The 18,612-nt window shown below is 55.5% G+C and overlaps 1 protein-coding gene across 2 annotated transcripts in view; it reads right to left on the bottom strand.

Moving 5' to 3' along the window:
• LOC118994963 (keratin-associated protein 16-1-like) overlaps positions 1–18,268 on the bottom strand; it is a 121,113-nt gene extending 102,845 nt beyond the window's left edge. Inside the window, exons 1-2 of one of the 2 annotated variants that reach the window (XM_037057793.1) lie at positions 16,809–18,268; positions 14,528–15,276 (exon numbers count right to left, since the gene is read on the bottom strand). In XM_037057793.1, coding sequence (XP_036913688.1) covers positions 17,440–18,246 — 807 coding nt within the window. In that variant the 5' untranslated portion in view covers positions 18,247–18,268 and the 3' untranslated portion in view covers positions 14,528–15,276; positions 16,809–17,439. Of the gene's footprint in view, positions 1–11,823; positions 15,277–16,808 lie in introns of those variants that run through there. The other variant, XM_037057791.1, reaches the window with a different exon arrangement.
• Positions 18,269–18,612: the final 344 nt, after the last annotated feature.

Genomic DNA, 18,612 nt, shown 5'->3' with positions numbered 1-18,612 from the left:
AGGGAAGCCCCTCCCTCCCTCTGCCTACAGGCCACTCCTGGGCCCTGCACGAGACTTCACGGCCACCGGGATGGATCCGCAGGCAGAACTTGGCCCACCCTCGCCCTGAAGCCAGGAGGCGCAGCAGGGGCGGGCGGACATGCAGGTCCTCTCCTCCGCTGGACCGCTGCCAACGCTGGTCACTGGCTTAGGGCAGTGCCTTCTGTTAGTGTTTCCCAGACCTGAGTGTGCGGGAGGGTCACCTGGGGATCTTGGGGAAATGTATGTTCTGGTTGAGAAGCTCGGCGGGTGCAGGAGCCTTGGCTACACCAGAGAGCACTTTAAGAGACACCGTTCCTAGTTGGGTCTGCTACTGGGTATTGTTAATGTGATGGGTTGTAACCTGTAGTAAATCCTGACTTAACATCATTGGTCGGTTCTTAGGAACTACAGCTTTGAGGGAAATGAAATTAACAAAATCCATTTCACCCTAGGCTAATTGAGGTAACAACAGTTAAGCTCCCACGGCATCTTTCTGGTCACAGAAATGTCACCAAACTTCTACATAAAGACCTAAAACATTTCTAATTTTAAACACTGAAATAATTGCAAGCTATACCCACTCTGAAGACACATGGAAAGGAGACCCGTTTCCCCACCCTGTGCAGGCCGCTCTCCCGCCACAGGGCCACCCCCACGGGCCCCCACTCCCAGAGGGACAGCGTGGGTGCGCCCCCTCACCTGGGCACACCTCTGGGGGTGGGGTGTGAGGACGCCCGCGCAGGCAGGGGCCTGCCGGGAACTGGGCCTCTGGTTCATCAACGTCACCATGAAATGCCGTTACCTGGGGACCTAGTGTATTGGTTCCATTAAACTAAGCCACTCCCACCTCTACCAGCACCCCCAGATGAGGGCTGCACCGAGATACTTGGGGAGACATTCAGGCAGCGCACACCCTCAGGGGCAAGCGGGCTGAGGGGCAAGTTCCGGTGCCGGCTGAGACGGGTGCGTGGAGGCCTCTCGCCCTCTTTACCAACAGGGAGGCAGGAGTGGGCGGTCTTACCCACCCGTGCTTTCCGCAGAACCTCCTCTGACAACCCTGCCCTGTCCCCACCCGCCCTGTGTGCCTTGCTGCGGCCCATGGTGGCCACACTGACGGCAGCCACCGGTCTTCTGACGCCTGTCCAGGACACACTCCTCAGACACTGGGCCGGACCTCCTGGAACACACCCACCAAACACAGTCCACGTCCACGCAGCCGTTCCCACCAGCTGTGGCAACAAACAGAAACTAACTCACATTCCACAAGTTATTAATAAGCTAGGGTTTTACTGGTGTCCATTCCAAGCACAAGTCCACCCATAAACGTTTGGGCAGGGGTGGATGAAACACGGTGGGTGTTATTAGGTCAAATCCCCACAAAGGGGCATTGTCACCTGTCACTCCGTGCTCCTCACCCCGTGCCTGCTGGGAACACCTTGTGGTTTGCAGGCGGCCGGGACACCCAGGACCACCTCTCTCCTGCCGGGACCCAGCCTGCCGCCTCCCCACACGTCCGAGGACTGTGTCTGCCCAGCCACTGAGTAAAGCCGCCCTTCACTATAAGCGGAGCCTCTGGCCCCAAATGCCAGCCGGCTTCAGGGAGACCGGCTGGAACGCGCAGGGGCTGAGTCTGCCTGGGGCGGTTCCCGGGCGGAAGGAGGGCCTTCCTTCCATCAGAACAGAGCTCTGGGCCTGTCTGCCCGGCCCCTTCCCCTATGGTTTGGAGGAGCTGGGCGACGCACCCAAGTCTGTCGCTTCCTGCCTGTGCCACCACGTCGGTCCCCTCTGAACCTGTCTCCTCATCCACAGAATTGCTTTGAGGACTACAGGTAACATTTTAGCAGCAACTGTTGCTATTAATTTTACCCAGGAAGGCAAGACCACCGAGGTGGAGACAGCACCTGCTGTGCCTTCAGAGCCTTCAGGGCTCAAAGCGCAGCTCCCCCAAGCAGCAGCTGGGAGCCTCGGGCCAGCGCCTCAGCCTCTCTGTCCCCGCAGCCGTGGGGACCTGGGGTCGTGCACGTGAAGTTCTTAGCACAGCGGCCTGGGATGCAGTGAGAGCTTCAAACACAGGCACTGTTACTATCTCCGCCTGTCTTCCCCTCAACCTGAACCAGACCCTGGCCTGACTCTGCCTTCTCTCTCCCCCGATTCTGTCCTGTTTCTCAGCCAAGTGTGGCCTGAAAGCCATCTTTGTGGGGCAGCCACCCAGGCCTGACCACAGCACTGGGTCCTGTCAGGGTCACGGCTATAAACAGATGGAGGCGGGGTGAGTAAACACCAGTCCCTGGTGGCCCTGGGGCCGCCCACTGCGCAGGAGGTCAGTGGGAGCGTGGCCGCCTGGCCAGATGGAAATAACGGCCGAGCCCAGGGCAGGCCGTGGCATAGGAGACCCTTGGCCAGAGAAAGCAGCAAGCAGGGATTGAGGTCAGAGAGCATCCAGGCTGCGCCCCCTGCTTCTGGGTCACTGCCCCAGGCTTGGCCCGGCTGGCACCCTGCCCGGTGTCTGCTCCCCTCTGACTCGCCTCATCCTTGGTGTGAGCACCATGAACACACCCAGGTGCCTTCCATGCACTATCGCGATCCCATGGGATCTGCCCCATCACAGATGAGGAAACTGCGCCTCAGTAAAATGATCTCAGCGAAAAACATGCACTCAGGCCCAGAGCCCGCAGGTGGCCCAAGGACGGGACTCCCCAGAACACAGCATCTCCTGCAGCCCAAGCAGAGCGCTGGAGGGCAAGGGGGGTGGGGCAAACGGGCGAGCAGTGCGGAAGGAGCGTGGTATCGCTGTGACACGTGGGAACCTCAGTCTTCCCTTCCAGAAACAAACTTCAGTTCTCGGGTGACACCAACTCCTTCGGCAGGGACAGCATGACCTTGGCCAGGCTCTCACCGACCTTGAGACATTCACAGCAAGTGATCTCCACAATCAAAAGGACAAACACGTAAGTGCCTCCCAGGGGCCAGACATATTTTGGCAATCTAAGCATTTTATTAGATGGCTGTCCCTCCGATAAAAATAACCTTCGCGTTTGGAAGCCAGGCCTTGTTTTCCCAGATCGCTTTCGCCGCTCCTGGAACAGCCCGAGCTGGGAGAGTCTTCCCTTTCATTGCACAGTGGAAAAGTTCTTGGTGGCACGCCCCCAGAGCTGGGACCTGCCTGCGAGTCCTGAGAGCCCTGTGCCCCCCGCGCAGGGGACTTGGGGACACTCGCCGAGAGACAGCGGGCTGATCCAGGAGGTGCAGGCACACAGGTCAGTGCTGGACCATCACCCAAACAGGGACGAAGGAGGAGACACTCTCGGGACAGATTGTTGTGCTGTGGTTCTGTGACTGTTTGACCTCTTTTTTTTTTAACACTTTGCTCAGAGCAAAAGAAAGAAAACTTTTCCACTATCATTTGGTAAATTCCTGAGTATATCATGTCAAGATTCTGGGGCACATCCCTCAGCTCAAGTGGGACCATGGGGACAGCCTGGGGCACCAACTTCAGGGACACCTGCCATCTCCACTGTGTGTGCCTGTGGGCTCTCCTTCCCTCTCCCTCCTCCTCTGCCGCGAGCCGCCTCCCCTCCTCTCCCTCAAGGTCAGAGGAGCAATTCTGGGCCCGGAGACCAGAGATAGCCCCCCCACCCCCCCACCCCCACTGGTCACTAACAGATTCTCAACAAATGAACGGCTCCAGTCCCCCTTTTGCAGAGAAACCCATACCATCCCCGCAGCCCCTCCTGGCCGGGGAGGGGGCAGCACCCCCTTTTTCCCTGCGGGCTGCACATGAGGACTTCCTCCCCACAGAGGCAAACTGGACGGGTGAGAGACCGGACAGACGCTCCCTTAGCCGGGCGATCAAGGTCACCGCCAGAGTGGTCACCATCAGAGTCACACTGACGGCACGTCCCCTGACGAGGGGCCATCCTCCCCCGAGCCTGTAGCCTCAGAGGATCCTGAGAAAAACGAACAGATGCATCCCAGCGGAGGGACATTCTACATGACAGCTGACCAGTACTTCTCCGACTGTCAAGGTCAGTGAAAACGAGGAAGGTGTGAGACACTGTCATGGCCCAGGGGAGCCTGGACACATGGTCACTAACTGCAGCAGGGAACCCGACACGAGACCCTGGAACAGAGAAAGGACAGTGAGTAAAAAAGGAGGGTCTCTGAATCGACATCTGTTGGAAAGGATGCATCAGACGGTTCCCTATTGTGAAAATGCCCCGTGCTAACAGAGACCTGATCGAGGAAATGGGTGCCCGAAACGCAGGCACGCCCTCTGTCCCTTTTGCTAGTTTTCTGTAAATCGAAAACTATCTGAAAATTTAAAGTTAGTTTTAGACAAAGAACGGCTTCGGTCTCACCCTCCGCCTTCCTCTACCAGGGCGTCCGACCTGAGACCCGTGGGCGGCAGGCAGCCCAGCATGGCTGGGAATGCGGCCCAACACAAAATCATAAATTTACTTAACACATGACGAGCATTTTTTTGTGACTACGTGTTGCAATGTATTTAACGTGTGGCCCGGAAACCCAAAAGGCGGGACACCCTGCAAGCCTCTGTGTCTCAGCTGTTCCTACCATATTCACTTATCTACCTGGATATTTATTTATTTGCTTCTCCCACACTGGAGACAGCCATCAAAGTTCAGCCTATCAAGCCAGCACTTCGTCCGAGGCGGACACAGCAGCCCCCCTCAGCCCCCTGGGCCAGTTTTCAGGACACTCCCGAGGGTCCGAGGCCTATTCCCATTCAGAGGTTTGCTGTGCAGCCAATTGCCGAAGCCGGCTCTTTCCCAGGGGGTGGAGACTCCACCGGTTCCTGTTGGGAGCTCAGAGCAGTAAGTAACAGTAAGGGTTTTTAAAAAGAATGTTTGTGACTTGCATGCTGCTGGCGCCTGGGGGCTGTTCGGAAAGGCAGGTGCTAAGGAGCCCCCCCTGGACAGACTCCGCAGCTAATGGAAGCAGCCACGTACCACCACCACCACCCCCCGCCCACACACAGCCCCTCGCCTCGCAGGCAGCCTGTCTGCGTGTTAACACGCCCCGCTGAGTCTGAACCCAGTCTGTGCCATGAATCATGTCATCCGCGTGCAGGTCACACCCCTTGCTCTGACTGATGAGAGGTTCCAGGGTGGCCGCCTACAGCTCCCTGCCAGAAACCACGCTGCACAGGCAGCTCTTCCCACGCTCCCTGGACAGAGGGCCTCTGGGCCGCCGGGTCCGGGGTACAGGCCATGCAGAGTCAGCCTGACCGGCTCCCCTGTGCAGCGAGCCCTGCACGAGGACCCACACTTGACCTCACCCCACCTACTAATTTTCACACACTCAACAGGAACACAGAGGGAAGTTTTGCACTGAACTTTTAAAACAAAGCCTCCTCTCCTTGTGGGAAAATCTCAGAGAAGGAGGGAAGGCAGGGAAGAGGCAGCAGGCTGGGTGTGAAGAGCTAGCCGTGGCGTTTCCCGGGTGGCCAGGACCCTGTGCCATCCCAGAGTCAGACAGAGCAGTCACAGGTTGCCATGCGGAGAAGGGCAGAATGCAGCTGGACACTGGGGACTTGGCCTCCCAGGCAGTTTGGCTGTGGTTGCCTACCTGTAGATCCCAGAGGCTGAGGGAGGGGGACCCTGGGCCTTGCCCTCATCAGGACTCTTGCTCCTGCCTGTCTGGGTCCCTTCCCGGGGACCTGGGACTGGAGCTTTAGGGTGACCTGTTCAGTTTTGCTTTAATCTCCAGGCTCCTTCACTCTGTCTTCCATTCCCTTCCTCCTGCTCTCCCCGTGGGACAGTTGTGGCCCAAACCCAGGTCGTCAGAAACATCTGCTGAGACAACAGCTGCCTTCCTCCAGGACCAGAGTGCCTCTGACCCCTCCAACTATGGGGCTTCATCCAAGGACCTCAATTCTCCAGCTACTAAAATCACTTGCTAAAATCCCTGAAAATTGGCATACTTCGAAGGAAGGGGAGATTTTGTTTTGCTTTTCAAATGCTGGCTGCACTGGAGCCTGCTTGCCCAGGAAGGGTGCGGGGTCACTAGGTCCCTCCAGAGGGGAGCACACTGCGCTGGGAGCCGCTCGAACGCACCGGAGACGCGTGGACAGGAGAGCCAAACTGTTCTAAGGAAGGAACAGCCGTTGGGCACCTGGCCAGCAGCGGCCAGAGGAAGCAGGGTTTGCTGGAGTCAGGCAGGGACTCTGGGGCAGAGTAATTTACTGCGGGGATGACACCCTCCGCTCTCTGCAGACCTGCAGGAAACATCTGCACAGCGTGACAGCTGTGGGCTGCTGGCCAGTGGAAGCCAGCATAAAGTTGACGTGGACAGAAAGAAAGAGACGGTCCCCAGAGGAGGCAGGAATGAGGTGAAGTGCTCGGTGGGAACAGGAAGCAGGAGGCAGGAAGTGACCACTGAAGTATTACCCTAAGCGGGGGCGGGTGGGGTCTGAGAACATTTGGGGAAGAGCCCCAGGCCTTTCCATTAATCTACGGATGTGAGCTCTCAGGAGGGAGGGCCCCAGACTGGTGAACTTGGGGATATGCAAAGCGAAGGCACCTGGGACCTTCGTGCACACACACACACGTGCACACATGTGCACACACATCTCTGCAGGCCCAGCTCTCCAGCAGTGACTCTCAGCAATCACTGGCAGCAAATCTGACTTGTCTGGGGGCTTGAAAGACCCCCAGGCCTGCGCCTCCTCCAAAGCAACGGCACCAGGCTCCGGGGGCAGGGCCGGGCGGTGTCTGGTGTTCAGAGCCTCCAGGGGACTTCGGGGTAGACAGGGTAGAGTGGCAACATCCCCAGATGCACAGAACACTGGTGCCACTTAGGGCTTCCCACAGCACAAGACGCAGCTGAACCCTCCCCCTTTTCCATCAGGCACACACTGCCCACCCTGCCCTGACTTCCTCTCCCTTCCCATCTCACTCCCTCCTTCCTCGCCACACCCACGGCCACAGGAGTCTTGCCCACGAGCACCATGCATCAAACACAGGAATGTGCCCGGCAGATACATGGAGAATAAGATTTTAGGGTGAGCATATTCCATGCACCCGAGCTACATATTCAAACCAAAAAGTTATCTGTGGTTTCACTGAAGCCCAAATGTAACTGGGCGTCCAGTATTTGCAGTTGCTCAGTCAGACAACCCCAGAGAGGGACAACTCAACAACAGCAAGAGGGAGGCTCCTTACCCCACACGGAACGGCGAGGGCCCAGTCCCCTTGAGAATCAGCCACGTTTTCTGCTTTTCCTCAACACCCTGCCTTTCCATCACCAGAGGGCGCTCTATGAGCGGGAGGAGCCAGCTTTCAGAGCCATCCTGGACCAGACTTCCTTCTGCAGGGTACTGCTGAGGCTCAGGGATAGGACCACCGAGAGAGACCAGTCCCCAAATGAACACTGACGCCCATGCAAGGGGTGAGACAGAAATGGCTTCCTCTCCTCACCTAAGTCCTCATGACAGCAGCCAAGATGGAATCAGAGCAGGGTACACCCAGGGCAGAAAGGTAAGGCCACACCAACAGAGACTGTGTCCTTCAGAGTGGTTTCTTGTTGGCTTGTTCGTTGTTTCCAATGCACACGTGAAACAGTGGAGCCATTCGGAGTTACACACGGCGGAGGTCCTCCTCCGGCAGCTCCAGCCCACCCACCTCCCTGCAGCCCCACCGCCATAGATGGGCGGTGGCTCTCCCTAGGGCTTCCTCCACGCAGGTGCCCGTGCACGCACACAGACCACTGGCTTCCCTGTCAACCCCTGTACATTTCAAACGCCATCACGGCGGATGTGTGTACAAATCTGTGTGCGACCCCAGAACCTGCACATCTCCCTTTGATGAGTTTGGAGGCTCATTCTGTGATGTGTACGACACTGATCCCGTTTTACCCTCACCGTGCCCCTGTCAGGTGGGGGCCGTGGGCAGCCTGTGTCCACAGAGGGAGGGGGCACAGCACAGGGGGGTTACATGAACACAGAAACACCTCTTTGTACATGGAGGAGCCGTTCGTGTTTTTATGCTGTGAACTTGACGTTCATATTCTTATGTCCCGTGACCCAGTGGGACATCCATCTTTGTAGGTGCTCTGATATTATGGGATATTCGTCCTTCATCAGTTACTCACACACGCTACAACTGCTCTCTCGCAGCCCCGTCGCTCATACAAACCCAGGTTTTAGTAACAGTAATCGGGATCGTCAAAGGGACACTCAGGTGTGGCAGGCGGGGGCAGAGTGTGTGCCCAGCACTGCCGCTCACTGACTGGGACGCCTGGAGGCAGGGACGTTCACTGGCAGCCTGTGGGTTCCTGACGACCTGCTCCCAGTGACGCGTCAGACACGAACAGGTTTTTTAAATACTACGTATTTCAAAAGGGAACAAATGTGACAAATATGACAAATGCGATACAGCAAATGTGACAAAACATGAACAACTGATAAGGTGGATAAAAGGTGTATGGAAACTCTATTCCTGCAACTTTTCAGGAAGGGTGGAACTTTGTCAAAATAAAAGTTATCTAAAAGACCTTAAAAATGTTTGTATGTTCTTTCGTATTGCTGAAATATTGTGAATGAGAATACATATATGTTACTAGAGTGTTTTTTAGTGATTACATGGCTATTTTAAATGAAACCTCTGGTGAACTGTGAATCACAGGCTGTTAAACATTGTATTTATTTTCACTATTTATTATAGATATAATTGCTATTATTGACACTGTAACTATTTCGAGTGCCTCTCCAATTGCAGAGAGCTGCTGCCTTCATGTGTCCCGGGTGCCCCGGCCAGGTCATTTTGACCCTGGAGCCCCAGCCAAGTCATTTTCGAACCTTGGGGGCCCTGCCAGGTCATTCTCCAGCTTCCTGGCCTGAACCCCTGCCGCAGAGAGCTCTCCAGGCCCCCAGCCAGCCCAAGGCGCTCGGCAGTGCCTCTCTCTGTCCACTGGAGGGTGCTCTCAGATCCCTGTTGGCGCCCGCCCCGCAGAGCCTGAGATGCAGGCGGACCTCCAGCCACTGTGAGCTGAAGGAACCTTCGAACTCCAGGGCAGTGGGCCTGGGGTCTCTGGAATTAAACCCAAGCGCCTGATTGGTCTTCTCCTTGTTTTTTCCTGCATAGTTACTTCTCAGCTCAAGGGGGATACTGAAAATGCATAAACTCCAATTATTAAATTCTAGAGAATGGATCTGGGGAATTAGAATGAAATGAACCAATGTAGGCCACCTACTCTACTCCACAGAGGTGGGTGACCCAAAGGTGGGCTACACAGAGGAGGCCCCCAGATGTCCTCTGTTCAGCCTTTATGCTGTCTCCAAAACTGAAGTAGGGTCAATATTTTAAAACAGAGATTTCACGTGAGTCCAGATTTCCTCCTCTGCTTATAAAATGGGGGCGAGGAGCCCACACCCCCCCCAGGGGAACTCCTCTCTGGTGCCATGGAGCAGCTCGCCCTTTGAACTGGGCATGCACTCCACCACACCTCGGTCCCCACCCTGCTGTCTTGCCCTGGGGACTCGGCACTGCCTGTCACCTGCTGTGTCTGCTCTGACACCAGACAGACCTACAGAAAAGCCGAGATTAGGCATGTACCCTGAGAATGGGTGGCAATTCTCATCCATCACATTTCTGGTCACATTTAAGAAAAACCCTTGAGGCTGCAAGATTTTCTGGGAATAGATTTTTTTTTAATCATATAATATGTTGCCGCATCTGTGTTTTCATTATAACCCCCATGGAAACGTAGAGCAGTCCAAGCCCAGGTGGCCTCGAACAGTCACTGAGTCTTTCCATGCCTCAGTTTCCCTGTTTGTAAAATGGGACTATGAGTAACAGCCTCATAGAATGCTTCGGAAATAAGGAAGACAGTCTGCATGAGAGCGCTTAGCCAAGGCCTGGCACACAGCAAGAGCCAAAGTGTTAGCGATTATTATTATTAATCATAAAGGGCAGCTGAACCTATGGGGAAAAGAGGCCAAGAAAACCTCAGTGCGCCGCAAAGCCATCTGAAGGTCACGCAGGCCTGAAGGTGGCCGGGCCCCACCCCCAGGGTTTCTGACCTGGGGGGCCTGGGCTGGGCTGAGACCGCACACTTCGGCGCCTTCTCGGGCGACGGCCAACCACCCTCTGCAAACGGCCCTCGCACGTCAAGGCGGACTGGGACAGAGTCATGCCAAGTATTAAACAATCGACACACATAGAGGGCTTAGAGGAGTGCCTAGCAAGTACTGCTCAGCACATTAGATGTATTAATAATTAAACAGAGGAAAAACAGGAAAACCTAAAGCTCAAGACCCGGGGGAAGGGGTTGGGGCCTTAAGGCCAGGAGCTCCGCAGGGTACCCGATCTCAGTCCCCTAGATAAGCCTACGAAGAAGGAACATGAAAGGAAAACAAACAGTTCTTAGACATGAAGAGCCACACATCAGGCCGCCCAGGTGCAAGGTGAGCTGACCCCCTGGTCCCAGTCTGCGTGCCTCCGTGGGGACTGGGGTCCTCCCACTCCCCCGTGGCCTACTGAGCTGCAGCTAATTCAAGTGCCACCACTTGATCTGGACATGGCCCCGTCCTGTGCACTCTACAAACGGTCTGCACCCTCTGTGGCCCAAGTTCAGAAGCCATGGCACCTGACCCCGAGCAGGAAGGGCAGGCCCGTGGGCCTGTGGGATGGAGGGGAAGGACGTGTACAGAAGGGATGCAGGTGGGCAGGGGAGCCGCGTAACTGCAGGCAGCCCTGCTGTGCGGGGCTGCCTCAGGAAGCGTGTCTGTCCATGGCCTAATCCCACCCTTCACCTCCCAGATACATGAAGTGCAGAGGCTGAACGGGCAAAGAGCCCAAATCAACCCCAAAGGCAGATGGGCCAGGGTTTTGGGCAGGGCTGATCCTAGGCCCCTAAAAAGCTCAAGCCCGTTTCCAGCGACTACCAGGTAGGATACTGCCCAGTGTGCAGCCCCATCCTACCGGCAGGAAGCAAGGGCAGGGCGTGGGGTCCCAGTTATCCGTGGAGCCCCAGCAGTGTGCAATGGGGCAGGGGTGAGGAGGGCTGTTGTTGCGGGACTTCTGGAAGCGTGACTCTGAGTCTGAAGCGTCCCTTCCAAGTAGTTGGCCCTTGGAGCTCACTATGCTTTTAACACTCACTTGTTGGCTTGATTAGAACTCTTAACTGTTGAGACACGAGGTCTGGGCACCCGCTTTGTGCCCCAGCCCGGGCCCTGCATGTGCAGACCGGCTGACAGCAGCGCCCGGACCAGCACTGGTGGCTGCAGCGGGCGCATGAATGGTCTCGGGTGAAATACGGGGTCTGGGGGGGAGAAGCGACGGACGGGTCAGGGCCTCAGGGCTGTGAAGTGTGGATCTCTCACCCTTGCCCAGCACTGGGGCTGGGATCTGACTGTCCCCAAGCTCAGCCAACAGAAGAAGCCAAGTGACGAACATTCCTAAGGCTCCGGAATGTCTCAGCCTCGAAGAGGAAGTCATCAGCTTCACATCCCCACCACCAAACACACACGGCTTTGCTGTGGATAGACTAAGAGACTTAAGTCTGTGGTGAGGCTACCCCCCTGCATCTGGGGGTCCCAGGGGTCTCAGGAAAGGGCTCAGGAAGGACTTCAGGAAGCTGGTTGCCCGGGACACTTGTGTGGAACACAGGTGCGTGTCACCAGATGCGGCCACATCCCGGCAACGCTCTACGACCCCAATCCCCCCTTGTCTCTGGACTTCCTCCACACGTACTTCCTGCCATTTCCTCCTGGGCTCGAGCCAGTCGACCCCTCAACCCGCTACTTTCCCGGAGGGAATTTCCCTATTTCTTTGTCTTAACCCCTTTTGTTTTGGGCTGGTGGCTCTCACAGTGGGACCTTGAGGACATTTTTGGCCATCTCGGTGAGCAGGGAGCCAAGGGCATTTGGTGGATAAAGCTAATTTTATTCTTTTTACATATCTGCTACAAACTTATTGAGCTACGGCATGCACACAGAAAAGCACACATCCTAAGAGCCCATGAATTTTCAAAAAGTGAGCACAGCCCTGGAACCAGCACCCAGACCCGAACCGGAGGACGACCAGAGGCCCCGAAGCCCCCTTAGGCCCTCTGTGGTCACTGCCACCCAACAGGAATAGCCACCACCTGACTTCTAACCCCAGGAATCCCCCCTTTTTTCCCGGAACCTAGAAATGGCATCATGCCATGTAACTCTTTTGACTCTGGCTTCTTGCTCTCACCATCCCGTTTGTGAATCTCTCCATGTTGCAGCAAGTAGTTCTTGATGGGCATCTGGGTTGTTCCCCGTTTGGAGCTATAGGAACGAATGTTGGGGAACCCATTGGAGTGAACATTACCCTACCACACTCCTGATTCACAGGAGCACACATTTCTGCTGGGCATACACCTGAGGGTGAATGGCTAGGTCATGGGACAGGTGTATGTGCAGCCTTAGTGACTGTTTTCCTAAATTTTCCGAAGTTGTAGCATCTAACATTCCCACCCACACACTGAGAGTTCATGTCGCCCCACTTCCGCACCAACACGTAGCATTGTCTGTTGCTGCTGAGCCACTCGGGAGGGCCTAATGTGGGGTCACATGGTGGTCGTGGGCCACCTGGCAGCCTCTTCCGTGAACTGTCCGCTCAAGTCTTCTGTCCGGTTTCCTGCTGAGTTGTCCCTGCCCTTTCTCCTATTGATTCACTGCTCTTTATTCATTGCAGAAATCCCTTCTTTGATGAATTTTTGGATTGCAAATGTATCTTCTCATTCTGTGACTTCTATTTTTGCCCTCCAAAGGTGTCATTTGGTGAAACAGAATCTTATGGATTTTTCAACAGAATCTTGCGGCACGTCAGATAGTAGAGTTCAATGTTACCTTTAAGGTAGTGTTGGTCCTAGGTGACCTTTGCCACCCCCTGTGTTTCCCTCTAGAAGTTTCACAGCCTTACCACTCACATTTTGATTTATAATCCCACACGCCTTTTGAATGGTCCATCAGACATCTATGGAGGTGAAAAACCTGCTTCTAATGACCTGACCTACAGCCTAGCTCAGCTTGACACGTAAACACAAAGTATTTTTTACGCAGTTTAATATACACTGAGTTTCCCAGAACGTAACCCTGTGTCAATTTGGAGAAGATTGTACTTTGTTTTACTTGGAACTTGACCAAGATTTGAGTCCTCATTTCAGAAAAACAGGCGACAGCAGGACTACTCGGGGTCACCCAGGGAGCACACCTGCGTCTGTCTCTATTTCTGGGTGACTCCGTGTGGTAGACAGACGTGCATACTTAGTGTGATGTATTTCAAATTATTAACTACAAAGGAAGCTTCAACAATCTTCAATTGGTTATTGTCTTACTTCTCTCAAACTTACTCATTAGAGCTTGCAGCAAGCATCTGATCCCTTCAAACATACCCCCCTGCCCAGTGTGGCCTGCTCATCGGCGCATGTGATTTTTACCAGAAATCGCTTTTCTAGTAAGACTAGGCTGTGACATTAACTGGAGGTAAAGCAGTATGTGTTTAGATACATTTCATTTCATTTCAGGGTGGTGAAGGGGATTCTTCCATGTGTGTCCGAGAAGAAGGGGCCACGGGGTCCAGAAGGGGGGAGACCAGAAGGGGGGAGACCGGAAGGGGGGCCTCAAGCTGCAGACCAGATGGGAACACGTAGTCTCCTAACCGCAGACGCACTTGTGTCCTAAAGTGGAATTCCTCTCGGGCCAACAATTTCTCAGCAACGATAAGGTTCTTCTGGTTCCCTTAGGGAAACAGAACCCCCACACCAACCTCAGGAGGGACAACACACCGGTGGCCCTGCCGCTCAAAGCCACCTCACCCCCTCCCACCACCTGCTGCCTGAAGTCATGCCTCCCTGCTTCTTCTCTGGGGTGAGTTGCCCAGGTAGGAAGGTCTGAGTTCAAGCCCGGCTCCACCACAAGCCGTGTGGCTCTAGGCCCATGGCACACATTCGCGACTGAGTGAAAGAAACCTGCACGCACATCCACGCTAGTCAGCGGGTAAGAGCCACTCCTGGTCACTGAGTGTGGCCCGGGGGCCGCCTCCTGGGCTCAGCGCTGCCTGCAACACATCTCCTTTCACCATCACAGCCTGGCCTTGAGGCTGGGCCCGCTCACACCCCCATTTCACAGATGAGGAAAGTGGAGGCACGGAGAGGGTAAAGACATAGCCCTAGGTCACACAGCTGGATAATGGCAAAGCTGGGAGTAAAACCCAGGCAGTCTGACCAACTCCCATTCAGTGACAACTTGCAGAGAAAACAGCACAGAGAAGATGCTCAAAAACGGGCAACTCTCGAGTACTATCATGTGCCCACTGGTCATGCTGTTCTGAATACCTCTATTTTGTTGCTATACGGCCTCTCCCCCCACGAGAACTGGGCACATGCCTTTGGTTTAACTCCATCTAATATGTCATAGTGGCTATTAAACAAGTTGACTTCTAAGACCCCCAACTGCCTAAACTTGGCAGGGTTCCTCAACAGGACACTAGTAAAAGTGAAGTTCACTTTAATTTACCTGCGAATGATACAGGGAACTCTGTGTTTGCAGTGGAATCCACGCTGATGTTTACCAAAAAAATCCAATCCCATAAACAACAAAAAGCAGACTGTGTCAAAAATATTTCCAGAACCCAGGCCACTTACGCCTGGGAGTACTTGACACCAGGCAGCACGACGGCCCCGCTGAGGGCTGGCTGCAGCCGGACCCGAGCTGCACGTCTCCAGAGCCTTCCGTCTCCTCTGAGGCAGACCAAGGTCAGGTATGGTAAACACAGTGGCTCCCAGTGCAAAATAGACTCCACTTCCCAGCAGGTGTGGCTGCTGGAATTTTCCATTTTTGAAAAGGGTGGCGAGCTGGGAACGGTCAGGAGCTCTGTTGTGTCAGGGCGAGTCCTGGCTGCCGTCCAGCTGTCCAAGTTCGTGGTCGTGAACAGGCAGCAGGACCCGGGCTTTGGAATCCAGTTTCAGGGCACATTCACACTGTCACCCGGTACTCAAAATGCCCCAGGCCTTGGGGCTGTTGCGTCCTTGTCCCTCAGAGGAGGAGGCTGGACAAAGAGAACCCCTGCCGCTCCCCTGGGTCTCGACTTCCGGCAGCTCCGAGGAGCCAGCGCTTCCATGATGCAGGTTCGGTGAGTGCTAGGTCGGTGTGGAAAAGCCAGGACTCGCTGCCTGTGTCGCTGTGGGACTCGGGCCCGTCATGGCTCCTCTCGGAGCCTCGTGTCATCCTCAGTAAAGTCAGAACAATGCCAATCTCATGGGCCGCTGCAGAGCAGACATGTAAAAGGGATGTGGACAAGTGTTAGTGTTTCCTTGCTCTCACACAGCTGTCCACCTTCTATAGTCACCACATGGTCCCCACTCTCAGCCCTGGACCCCAGGACACTCAGGCCACCACCCCCGTGCCCCAGGCCACCATGACTTTCCCCCAGTAATGCCAGGAGTCTAGACTCTTAACTCTTCTGCCCCAAACTCCTAGACCAGGAGTTTGGGGCTACAGAGGGAACCACCTGATAAACTGATACATTTATATTCCTGTCACTTATTCCAGAAAATTTGCAGTAAGAATTCCAATAGGCCTTGGCTGGTGTGGCTCAGTGGGTTGAGTGCTGGCCTGCGAACCGAAAAGTCGCTGATTCAATTCCCAGTCTTGGCACATGCCTGGGTTAGGAGCCAGGACCCTGGTTGGGGGCACGCAAGAGGCAACTGATGGATATCTCTCTCACACATTGCTGTTTCTCTCCCTCTCTCCCTCCTCCTCTCTCTAAAAGTAAATAAAATATTTTTTAAAAACAAAGAATTTTAACGGTAGACTTTCAGTGCATAGAACAGAAAAGAATCAGTAAGTTAAACATGGCAACATTTGGGGAAAAACTCCATTCCTTGGAGGGGCCAGAAAAGCAGCATTTGGAATGTCTCTTTCCGTGGGTATCATACACACAAGCAGCTGCCCCTGCCTGCGACCAGTTTGGCTCCGTGACTTACTCACGATCTATCTGGTTTTCCACCCACGCTAGGGCATCCATCTGAGGGCCAGGGATCGAGTCTCGGAGCTGGGATTCTTGTTTGCTTTCTCCCATAGCCCACCTCAGATTCTTTTTGGAAGGAGGTGAAGCATAAATGAAAAGGTGGTAAACAAAATTCTTTCTTTGGTCTCATACGAACAGGCCTTGGTCTCTTTGGGCTATTTCGTGGCTCCTAAACTATAATTATTGGTTGCTTTTTAAAGTGTCCCTCTGAACTGAGAGTCTTCAGTTGTTCTAAATGCATTTGGGATCCCTCTGGGCCAGGGAATTAAAGGGGACTCTTCATTCCTGTAAGTCAGAGATTGGCCTCGACTAAGGAAACATTCCAAGGCCGTTGGCATGCTGGGTGGCGAGAGGGGCTGATTACAGCTACTTCCCAACACCCTCCAAGGGGAAGGTCAAGGTGGCCTTGGGGAGCAGGAGGCTTCCTTGTGAGTGTGATCTCCAGCCTGGACGACCCTTAAGCCCTGGAGCCCTGATCCCTGGGATCCTGGAAACGGGAGCTGAGACACACGCCATCGGACCAGAAGAACCATGGTTTTGGTGGCCACGAAGTCTCCCTAACATCGTGGGAGTCGGGTAATGCCCTGAACCACTCCTGCCTTTGGAAAGAGAGAGCCATCCCCAAGAAGACTATCAGCTCTGCTCTGGTGCAACAACCCAGGCACCCAACAGACCGCCTGCAGGGGCCTCAGGGTGGGTGGGAGTCCGAGGAGGCACTGCAGCCTCTGCCCATTAACATCTGTAGTGGTAACAACGGAGGACACTTACCTGGCATTTCACCCGCATTGCTTCATTTCACCCCGCAACAACCCTGAGAGGTGGGCACCCCTGTCATCGCCATCTGAGAGAGGAGAAGACCAAGGCTGAGAGGAGCAAGTAAGTCCCTCAGGGTAATAAGTGACAGACTGTTGAACCCAGACCAGACTGGGCCCCTAAGCCTCACTTGAACGGCTGTGTGAGTCCACTGCCTGCTCCGCCGCAAGCCTGAGAGCTGGGCACCTGGGCCCTCCAGTTCCAGCTTCCCCACCAACCTCAAGGCCGCGTGGTACATACAGGGCAGGCTCTGGGGCCACATGGCTCAGGTGTTGACCCGGCTCCAACGTTTATTCACAGAGTGGCGGCGAGCAAGTTACTGAACTTTCTGTGCCCCTGCTTTCCCGTCCACGTGGAGGGAAGCTAAGCCCTCATCGGCTGCAGTGGAGATGAGCTGGTCTGGTCTCTGTAAGGTGCCCAGGCGGCAGTGGCGCTCAGGCGAAGGTCGCGCACAGAAGGCTGTGGTGCTCAAGGCGGAGGTTGCGCACAGTCGGTGGTGGCGCTCAAGCATTAGTGGCACACAGCCGGCGGTGGCGCTCAGGCGGTAGAGGTGGCTCACGGAGTTGGTGGCGACAAACAGGCGGCGCTAGCGCACAGAGTTCGTGGCTGCGCACAGGCTCCAGAGGCGCAGAGTTGGCAGCGGAGCACAGAGTTGGTGAAGGCGCAAAGGCGGCGGAGGCTGCGGCAAACAGTTGGTGACAGCAAACAGAATTGGTGGCGGTGCATAGGCGGCAGAGGCGGCGGCAAACGGAGTTGGTGGCCGTGCACAGGCGGCGCTGGCGCACAGAGTTGGCGGCGGCGCACAGAGTTGGCGGAGGCAGCAGCAAACACAGTTGATGGCGGTGCACAGGCGGCGCCGTTGGCGGCGGCAAACCGTTGGCGGCGGCAAACAGTTGGTGGCGGTGCACAGACGGCACTGGCGCACAGAGTTGGCGGCGGCGCACAGAGTTGGCGGAGGCAGCAGCAAACACAGTTGATGGCGGTGCACAGGCGGCGCTGTTGGCGGCGGCAAACAGTTGGCGGCGGCACACAGAGTTGGCGGCGGCAAACAGTTGGTAGCGGTGCACAGGCGGCGCTGGCGCACAGAGTTGGTGGCGGCAAACAGAGTTGGCGGCGGCAAACAGAGTTGGCGGCGGCAAACAGTTGGTGGCGGTGCACAAGCCGCGCTGGCGCACAGAGTTGGCGGTGGCGCACAGAAGGCAGTGTCACAATGGGGCGGCGGTGGAGCACGGAGCTGGTGGTGGCACACGGGCGGCGGCGCATAGGCGGCCGCGCTCAGGCGGAGATACCACTCAGGCGGCGGAAGCTCACAGGCAGTGGTGGCGCACAGAAGGCAGTGAGCACAGGCGGCGGCGGCGCAGACTTGGAGGCTGCGCCCAAAAGGCCGCTGCATATATAAGGCCGTGACGCACAGAAGGCGGCGACGCACAGACTTGGGGGCGGCGCACAAGCGGCGCACAGGCGGCGGCGCACTAGAACAGCTTCAGACACACTGGGCGCTTCAGGCAGCTCTACAACCTCCAGCTAACTGCCCGCTCAGCATTGCCACCTGGGCATCAAGCAGGCAATTCAAACTGGCATAAGCCAAAATTGCCCCTCCCTCCCAAACCCGCTCTTCCCCGGTCCTGCCAGTCCCAACACCTGGCAATTCTGTCCTTCCAAGGGCTGAAGTCCAACATTTTCGTTTCCTGTACTCCTCTCTTTCCCGCATGCCTTATATCCGACTCACCTGCTAGTCCTTTTAGCTCCACCAGTAGAT

The sequence above is a fragment of the Sturnira hondurensis genome, unplaced genomic scaffold (assembly GCF_014824575.4).
Source record: "Sturnira hondurensis isolate 20B ecotype Veracruz unplaced genomic scaffold, ASM1482457v3 Scaffold0009733, whole genome shotgun sequence".
NCBI classification, from domain to species: domain Eukaryota; kingdom Metazoa; phylum Chordata; class Mammalia; order Chiroptera; family Phyllostomidae; genus Sturnira; species Sturnira hondurensis.
The sequence above is the reverse complement of the archived record's forward strand: the minus strand, read 5'-3'. Positions and strand labels throughout refer to the sequence as shown.